Here is a 10,000-nt window from a genome sequence, read left to right on the forward strand (position 1 = left end):
CGAGGAAAGAGTTTGGGGGCGAGTGACGTAATTCGCTCTTGGGGGGGGGGGGGGGGAGGGTCTGGGAGAATGCTTATAGCCTTCGGTACTATATGTTGAGATAACTCAGAGTATTATTTTATGAGTGTGTTTCTGTGAGTTAGTTTCGGGAATCGTATTTTATTTTAAGTAATAGGTAGTCTTAGAAAAAAAACAAAAAGCTTTCACTTGACTAATTATGACCTTTTTTACATCTTCTAAAATTACGTATATTTTCCTCAGATTAAATTATATAAACATACATTTCCAGCACACGTAAAAAAGAGAGAAAGGAACAACCTGCTGATCTGCTTCGTTGCCAAAACACGAGGTCCGTTCTCCAAAACGCTTGAACGAAACAATCTAGGAAAAGACGTTTTATTTCGACGTCGAATTTAAGAGTTAAAAAGGAGGATATGACAGGAGAAAAAAGGTTAATTCGTCTCGCATTTTGCGGTTGTTGACCTGGACTTGCTGATTTTGCTTACATTTTCGCCATAATTCGCACTGCGGGAACTGTGGTCCGCATTATTGTCGCGATAATTGTTAGTGATTTCTTTTTTATTACTGTCGGTCTCTTTATAACGATTCTTTACTCTTTTTCTTAGTACTATATTTTTATTGGGCGGTTTGTGTCATTTCTGATGTCTGTTATGTATTGAACTCGTGTCATTTTTGTATTTCTTTTCATCCTCGTGAACAACCGTCTTTCAGCCAACCAGAGATCCAAAAAGCTTTCCCTTACGCTCCTATTTTCGCAAATTGTTGAATACTGAACATGAAATTTCATCGTCGCGAAGGAACTTTTCACCAGCACTTTGTAAGAAATAAAGCTGGAAACGAAGTAAAGTTTGAAAGAAAACGGAAATGTCTGATTTTCGCGAGTGAATTTTCTTTGGGTCCGTGTTTTTTCCACACATTTCTTCCTCTTTTTTTTATCATAAAACAGAACTAAATGACATCTGGGATTATTCGTTTATCATTGTTTTTGATTGCTTTTGGAAGTTCTAAGTAGGTTACGTTAAGATATATCGTAAACTTTGTTAGTTTTTGAATGTACGGTTATTGAGCTTTTAATCAGTAGGGATGCTGTAGTAGTGATAATAATTATGGTCCTGATAATAATGGCAATAATAGCGCTAATAATTGTATAATATAATATGATGATAATGATGAGGATGATTGATGGCTGCTTATGATAATGGTGATAAGTAGTAAAAGTAATAGAAACAATAATGACAGTGATATTGATAATGACAGCAATGATAACAATAATGATAATGACAGCAGCAGTAACATTAATGAGAAAGATAAAACAAAATGTATAATGTTTACGATAATGACCATAGTAATTGTAATGATAATGATATTAGTAATTATAATGATATTGATAATAGTAAATATAATAATGATAATAGCAATGATAATATAATGGTGATAATAGCAATGGTAATGACAATGATAATAAAACTGATAACGTCGATGATGATAAGAACAATGATGATTATCATAAGAATATAACATAGCAGAAGAAAAAATAATAGTAACAACGATGATGATTGCAATAACAATGGTAATGATAGTTGTAATAATAAACATGATACTACTACTAATGATAATAATAGATGATAAGAATAGCAATAATGATGATGATAACAGAGCTAATGATGATAATTACAATAACATTAAAACTAAAAATTAACAGTTGAATATATGAACAAACACGTCTGTAAACATTTATGTTCCCTATAAGTCCCACCGCAGCGTTTTTTTTTTTTTTTTTTTTTTTTTTTGTAAATATTGGTCTGCAAACATAAAATGCTCACGTTCAGCGTCTGCTGCCTTGAAATGGCCAAAAGCAACTTTTTACCTCCTCTTGTTCTCCCAGGCAGCGTAAGAGGTAAGTTGGATGGACTACAGGGTTTCACGCCGGAAGTGAGTACATCCGCCCGCCACCCACTCTCCTTTCCCTCCCCTCCCTGGCGCCCACCGCCCTCCCTTATCTACTTTTCAAGCCGCCCACCGCCCTAACTGTTTATAGGGATGCCCGCCCACCGCTCCCTCTCTTACTTCTCAACCCGCCCAATCCACCCACCACCCTCCGTCTACCACCCACTACCCTCCACCCAGCACCCACTACCCTCCGCCCACCGCCGCCGCTCCAGTGCCCGTATAGGCGTGGGAGAGCGTCCAGCGCATCTAATGAGAGCCGTGAAGTGGACATGTGATCAGTAACTGTCTGTGTGTCTTTGTGTGTCCGTTTGGTGGTCCGTTTTTGCATGATTTAGGAAGACTTCATAGCGTTTTGTTGATTTTTTTTCAATGAATCTTTAACTGTGTGTAATGTCATTCAAGAAATCATGCATGGTTTTGTGAATAGCCTTTTGTTTCTCGTTTTACTTTGATATCTGCTGCTGGAATTCCACTGCATGAGTTAAATGAAGCCTTACAAAAACAATAGGAAAGGCAAAGTTGCGATCATACATTGTAATCCTTGTCATTTTCTGCGATATGTGAGCCAGGATGGATTCATGACATACCACGAAACATTTTCACAGTAGTGATTTAATCTCTTAAACTTGCCAGAAAATGCGTTACTATACTATGTAACCTATGTAAAAAAAAACTTATCGAATTTCCGAAGCAAAAACTCTAAGTGCTCATTGGTCTAGTATAAGGAAATGAGTGATTCTGTGGAGAGTTAATCTAATCCTAGTTCGAGAACCTTTTTAGTGGGTCGTGTGATTAATTTCCTAGAGCGGTTAGGGTTCCAATCCTTTGCAGAGTGGGTAGTTATACCGTTAAGCGTAAAAGACCTGCATCACCTCGTTATAATAACTTTTGTTTATATTATAATTTTGTTTTCTCTGGGGACCTCTGCGTTAAGGCATGACTCTGACGTATGTTAATTCATAGTTCCAAACAAAATGACAGAAATTCACATGACTATATAGATCTGATGTGTTATCGTTTCTCGGTTAAATAACTTGAATTCTAGTTTCATATGTAATAAACAGGTCCATGCCAGTGTTTATAGGTCTAGATATGGCTGTGCACAAGCGAGAGAAAGCCAAGGAAACGGCAAATACAGCTTATATGATGAAGAACAGTTATCTCAAAAGAGGAAATTCTAATTAGAAAGACAATCATTTGTAATGTGTGTGGGATGGCATGGCGTGTTTCGACTACAAGAAAAAAATCCCGCAATGCAGTGGTTAAATGCATGTGTGATATTCTACTCATTGCGAACTTTCCTATTCTTTAGTTGAAATTTGCTCTTAAATGACTGCTATTTTAGCATTAGGTATGGGTTCAACGCCTCCTTTGCTTTGTGTGTGAAAACTATTATCCTTGTGTTAGACTACTTATTTGAAGGTACTTTATTATCGCATAGGCCCAAATTTACATTTCCTTGCACAATTATCTGTAATAATAATACGTTATTTTCCTGTTATATGATGGATTCTTTTTATGGTCTCTCTCTCTCTCTCTCTCTCTCTCTCTCTCTCTCTCTCTCTCTCTCTCTCTCTCTCTCTCTCTCTCTCTCTCTCTCTCCCCTCCATCCCTCCCTCTTCCTCTCCCTCCCCCTCTCCCTCTCCCTCTCCCTCTCCTTTTCCCTATTTCTCTCTCTTTCCTTTTTCCTCTCTCTCTCTCTCTCTCTCTCTCTCTCTCTCTCTCTCTCTCTCTCTCTCTCTCTCTCTCTCTCTCTCTCTCCCCCTCCCTCCCCACCCCATTTCTCCCTCACCACTTCCTCTCCCCCTCCCCTCCCCCATTTCTCCCTCTCTCTCTCCCTCTCCATCTCCCTCTCCCTTTCCCTGTCCACTTCCTCTCCCACTCCATTCCTCCTTTCCCTCTTCCACTTTCCCCCCCCCCCCCCCCATCTTTATGCCCCATAGGCCTATGAACATAATACTCAACATCCTCTCCGTCCCTTCCAGGCATCAACCTCCCCCTGGCGGACCTCTTCGTCACCACCGACAGCGGGAAGGTGCAGGGCTTCTACGTGTACCTGTACGACAAGCCCGGCGTGCGTCCGGCGGACAGGCCCGTGCAGAAGCCCATTCATCAGCAGAGGCACATCATGAATATCTCGACCTTCCTAGGAATCCCGTACGCTAGGCCGCCGATAGAAGAAGGGCGGTTCAAGGTAATGGCAATGCACGCCGTTGGTTGGTAGATAGAAAGGCGTCCGAAAGAACGCTAGATAGATAAATCGGAGACGTGGAGATTGCTGAGATTCAGAAAAGCGAAGAAACAGATGAACGAACGGACATACATATGAGGAAATTAGAAGGCACAGAAGTGAAACATTGTTTCGCCCACACACTTTTTGTTTCTATAATCTTATCAGAATGATAAGATACGTATGAGGCATGCCCTTGTGTACATAGGTGAAGTGTTTTGTACAAATTTTATACTTCATGCTTTATCATGGCTTGATTACTGGTCCCGCCGCAGGCAGCAATATAACCGAGGCCTGAACAGGAACACAAGCAGAGATTTCCATAACCAAAATGGACATGAATGATTACTGACAATCGTAGACGCTATGGGATATTTATAGTTAGAGGGTGAGAGTGAGAGTGAGAGTGAGAGTGAGAGTGAGAGTGAGAGTGAGAGTGAGAGTGAGAGTGAGAGTGAGAGAGAGAGAGAGAGAGAGAGAGAGAGAGAGAGAGAGAGAGAGAGTGAGAGTGAGAGAGAGAGAGAGAGAGAGAGAGAGAGAGAGAGAGAGAGAGAGAGAGAGAGAGAGAGAGAGAGAGAGAGAGAGAGAGAGAGAGAGATAGAGAGAGAGAGAGAATAAAACAAACAAAACGCAAATATTCACGCATTCTCCACAGCATCTTTTAGACTGGCCTTCAGCATTAGGTAATTTCCGTCCAATACCCAGCTGGTAACCTGTAAACCTCCTTCCACTCCGACAAGCGGACAATCCAGCCATTCTTCTGACATATCCGGCCTACAGAGACTGTCGCAAGAACGGTTATTTCGGATTAAAGTAGATTAAAGGCTCTTCCGTCTTGCAAATCAACCTAGCGTCTTCATGGCGATGGGCGAATGGAGGCCGTTTTTTTTGTTTGTTTTTTTCTCTAATTAATTTTTATTCTTTTTTTTTTCATCTAATAATTTTTGTCTTTCTCTTTCTTTTGATCTTTTCATCGCGTCCTTTGTTCCTTCCTTTCCCTTTTGATGTCCTGATTGTCGAAGTAACATTTGTGTTATTGCTGTTCTTCAGTTCTTTCCTTTTTATTTTTTTCTTATTGTCTTTTCTTGAGAGAGAGAGAGAGAGAGAGAGAGAGAGAGAGAGAGAGAGAGAGAGAGATAGATAGATAGATAGATAGATAGATAGATAGATAGAGAGAGATAGAGAGAGAGAGAGAGAGAGAGAGAGAGAGAGAGAGAGAGAGAGAGAGAGAGAGAGAGGAAGGGAGAGTTCTATCTGCAGTCTTAAAAAAAAAGATAGATCATGCTAATTCACGAAGCAGAACGCGGCGCCAAAAAGTCCCTCTGTGCGCGCAACCGAAAATGATTACCGGACACTTAGCTCTCTCTAGTTTTGCTACCTCATTTTAATATTTTGCTTAGTCTTATTCTCTGAGTCCGTATCATTATTTAAAGTCGAGTTTCTTTTCCATAATTTTCTTCAATGTTTTTTTTTTTTTTTTTTTTTTTTTTTGAGAGCTAGAATTGATTATCATGTCTCTTAAATCCGGACTTCTAAGGTTTGCTTTCTCATATCGAGTGAAATCTGTATTTTTATTTTCTCTTCAGTTTTATGATTTCTCTTCCCAAGTGTTTCTCTTTCTTGAAATCGAAATGTTGTTGTCTTTTGCCATCTATTTTAAGGTTGGTCTGTTTCTCGAACTGTTTAGCCACTACCCCTTATCACGTGATTTTTCTGTCCCGTCCTCTGTTTTTTTTCTTCTTTTCTTCTTTTCTCATTTACTTTTTCTGCTAAAAAAACTCCCTACACTCCCCTTAAACCCCGAGGAGCGTCTCAAGAAGTAATGCAGCTGGACCACAAGCGGCCAGCAGAGGCGCAGGGGACAGGATGTGGTTGCGCGTTGCGTCGCGGCCGAAGACGAGGGCAGCGTCGTTGGCGTCGGTCGGCTCCTCGCGCTGCTCTGCCGCTGCACGCTCGCTCGGGGCTCGTCGGGGCCAGGCAGAAGGGGGGGGGGGGAAAGAAAAAAATTAAGGGTCGGGTAGGGAGGACGACATATGTATATATACACACACATGTATATATACACACACATGTATATATATATATATATATATATATATATATATACATACATACATACATACATACATACATACATACATACATACATACATACATAAATATATACATACATATATATACACACATATACACATACACATACACATACACATACTCATACTCATACTCATACTCATACACATACCCATATACATACACATAATAAGGATAGGGATAAGGAGAGTAGGTGAGTTCTTCGTTTTTTGTTCTCTTTTTAATTTATGAAGAGAGAAAACCTTTATGCATCCGTCTGGGAACTGCCAGGTGCCGTCTCGTGTTAAGAAGGGGTGTTTGGTTTTTGAGAGAGAGACTCGGAGGCGGAGACAGAGACGGAGACCCGAAACGGAGGCAAAGGCAAGGACAACCATACCAAGGAAGAAAGTGTTGGACAGAAAGAGAGGCACAAAGAGTGATAAGAATGAAGGAGGGGAGGGGAAGAAAGAGAGAGAGATGCAGGCAGAGACAGAGGCAGAGACATGGAGATAAGGATCAGAAAGAGAGCATTTGTCGTGAGGTAATAGAACAGGCAGAGCGACACCCCCTCCCCCTCCCCCGCCCGTCACACTCCGCTGCCGCCCGCGGTAGTGATACGTCACAGCGACGCCAGTGTTACGCATTCACGCCGCCTGCAAGGAGAATCCATGTCACTGTTACGTGAATGAAGCGTTGCGTTATGGGTGGCGGGTGAAGATCAAGGGAAGCTTGGTGTAAACGCGATAAATGTTAATGGAGTTTAGTTTTAAATCACAGGAGGGGAAGAAGTTAGGTGGGTGAGGTTAGGAGGAAAGAATGAGAGGGATAAGTAGAGGGAAGAATGAGGGAAAGGGTGAGATAAAGCCGGGAAGAGGTGGAGGAGAGAGAGAGAGAGAGGGAAGTGAAAGGAGAAAGAGAGGGAAGTGAAGGGGAGAGGGAGAAAGAGAGGGAGAGAGGGAGCGAGGAAGAGGTAGAGATGGAAAGCTTAAAGATGGGGAAGGCCGAAGGAACTGCAGTGGCCAAGGGAGGAACGGGAAGGGCTGGAAACTTGGATTTTGGGCGGTGCGAGGGAGGGAGCCGCCGCGGTGAAGGGCGGAAGGGGAAGAGTAACGCGATACGACATGTCTAGGGAGCTGGACGTTTACCTGCCTGCAACATTCTGCACTCGCGGGACCTGGGGAATGCATGAGTTATTCTGCACACTCGTGCCTTTTATTCATGACGCTAACGATTGGATAGACGTCCTATTTTTGGAGTTAAGGTTAGAAGCTAAATATTGCATCCCTTCGTGCAATATTGCAGCGTGATGTGCTGATATCAGGTTCTGAGATGGAGTAAGAAGTACAGTATTAGTGTAGGTGTTGGAAAACGATGAAAATTGCCTCACATGACGGTTGCAATGCTGATGGATGTTTTCAACATTCTGATTGATGCAACACAGAGATGCAAAGTGATGGATATTGCACCTTGCATATCGTCAGCAGTCTACAACACCAGGAGGAAAACACACACACACACACACACACACACACACACACACACACACACACACACACACACACACACACACACACACACACACATTCATACACATTCATACACACACACATCTGTACAATGCTAAAAACGTCCAAATATCCTTCCTGGAACCGACATCGGCGTTCCGACCCGCCCTGCATGATAGCCAGGTAGGCCGTCCGTTGATCTGTCTCGTCGCCACCATAAGGCTCAGTCGGACGTGCAAATTCTATCGTAGCAACGCCCTTAGTGGCCGGCCCGCGGGCGTGTGAGACAGTGCATGAAACCGTGACAGTCTGACCGGAAGTCGGAGTGAGGAATCTGTCCTGCCTCATTTATGCCGCGCATGAGGACATAAAAGTTCTCGTTTTCTCTCTAAATTTGATTTGTCATTTCTGTTTATCCTGCAGTTTCACGGCAGTTCCGCGTCCTCTTATGAACTCGGGAACAGATATGAACAGTAGTGAACTAGAAATCCCATTGCGGGCGGCTGGTGGCTGGCCGTGCCTGACATCCGCGTTGAAGTGGTTGGAGGGCGTTCCGGTCACACACAAGCACAGGCAAGCAGGAGGAGAGGGAGAAGACATACAGGCAGACCGACAAAGAGACAGGCTGACCTCAGCAACATTCGTATCAACGCTAGTGAGGAGAGGGGGGGGGGTGAGTGGTGTGGGTGCGAGGAGGAGGGAGGGGAAGAAGGAGAGGAAAAGAAAGAGGAAGAGGAAGAGGAAGAGGAAGGAGAGGGAGAGGGAGAGGAAGGAGAGGAAGAGGAAGAGGAAGAGGAAGGAGAGCGAGAGGAAAGAGAGGGAGAGGAAGAGGGAGAGGAAGAGGAAGGAGAGAGAGAGGAAGAGGAAGAGGAAGAGGAAGAGGGAGAGGGAGAGGGAAAGGAAGATGAAGAGGAACGAAAGGGAGGGGGAGAGGGAGAGGGGGAGGGAGAGGGAGAGGGAGAGGGAGAGGAAGAGGAAGAGGAAAAGGAAGAGGAAGAGGAAGAAGAATAGGGAAAGAGAGAGGGAGAGGAATAGGGAGAGGGAGAGGGAGAAGGAGAAGGAGAAGGAGATGGAGGAGAGGGAAAAGGAGAAGGAAAGGAATAGGAATAGGGAGAGGAAGAGAAAGATAAAAATAAAAATAAAAATAAAAATAAAGAAAGAGGAAGAGGAAGAAATAGAAGAAGAGCGATAGGAAGAGGGAGGAGAAAGGGAAGAAGGAGGAGAAGGAAAACAGAGGAAAAGGAAAGAAGAAGAAGAGTAAGGATGAGAAGGAGAAAGAGAGAAAAAGAGAAAGAGGCAGATAATGGATAAGGATAAGGAAAAGGAGTAGGAATAGGAATAAGAATAGGGACAGCAACAGGAGAAGGAGAAGAATGAAAAGGAGAAAGAGAAGGAGAAGGAGATGGAGAAAGAAAGAGCGAAGAAGAAGAGAGAGCGAGAGCGAGAGAGAGAACAAGAGAGAGAGAGAAAGAAAGGCAGCAGCACTGGTGTCCGTCATCACACGCACACACGCACACACTACAAAGGGCACGGACATGCACACGCATTTATTAACGTGGCCGACACATATTTATGAATCCCCCCAAATGCGAATACTCTTTCCACTTCCTGTATTTAAGAATCGATAGGCAGGTGAGCCGATGGCGGGGGCAGACGGGAGACCAGACCGACAAAAAGTTATGCCGACCTCAGCAAAGTCTGTGTCAACACCACAATCTCTTTGTGCTGCATGTGTTGTATGGGATATATATATATATATATATATATATATATATATATATATATATTCATATATATATTAATATATATATATGTATATATATATGTATATATATGTATATATATGTATATATATACACATACATAATATATATGTATATATATCATATATATTTGTATATTTATGTATTTTTGTACATTTATTTATTTTTGTTTAGTAATGAATACAAACGCAGTAACGTGTACACAAAGGTGAAAAGGGAAACAGCCACACTGAGAAGTGAAATTCTGTCGTATACTTAATTGTTATATATATTTGCACGTGTAGCATAGGATCACAACAATGCTTGGTTAGCTGCTCGTATTGCAGAAGAACGTGAGGGGAAGGAGAAAGGGAAAATGATGTCAAAGGGTAGTAAGAGAAATGTTCAGTAGAAGGTGTTAGGGAAAAAATCGATGCTAACGGTGTCTAGAGAAAAAATGGATATAATTAAAGGCAAGG

General features: G+C 42.4%; 1 protein-coding gene across 1 annotated transcript in view; it reads left to right on the forward strand.

Annotated features, from left to right (window-relative positions):
• Positions 1–10,000, forward strand: part of LOC125040495 (neuroligin-4, Y-linked-like) — a 31,895-nt gene that overhangs the window by 4,435 nt on the left and 17,460 nt on the right. The window contains exon 2 of the mRNA XM_047635051.1: positions 3,957–4,165. Within this exon, the coding sequence (XP_047491007.1) occupies positions 3,957–4,165 (209 nt within the window). The remainder of the gene's footprint in view (positions 1–3,956; positions 4,166–10,000) is intronic.

Source organism: Penaeus chinensis, chromosome 3 (assembly GCF_019202785.1).
Source record: "Penaeus chinensis breed Huanghai No. 1 chromosome 3, ASM1920278v2, whole genome shotgun sequence".
NCBI lineage: Eukaryota > Metazoa > Arthropoda > Malacostraca > Decapoda > Penaeidae > Penaeus > Penaeus chinensis.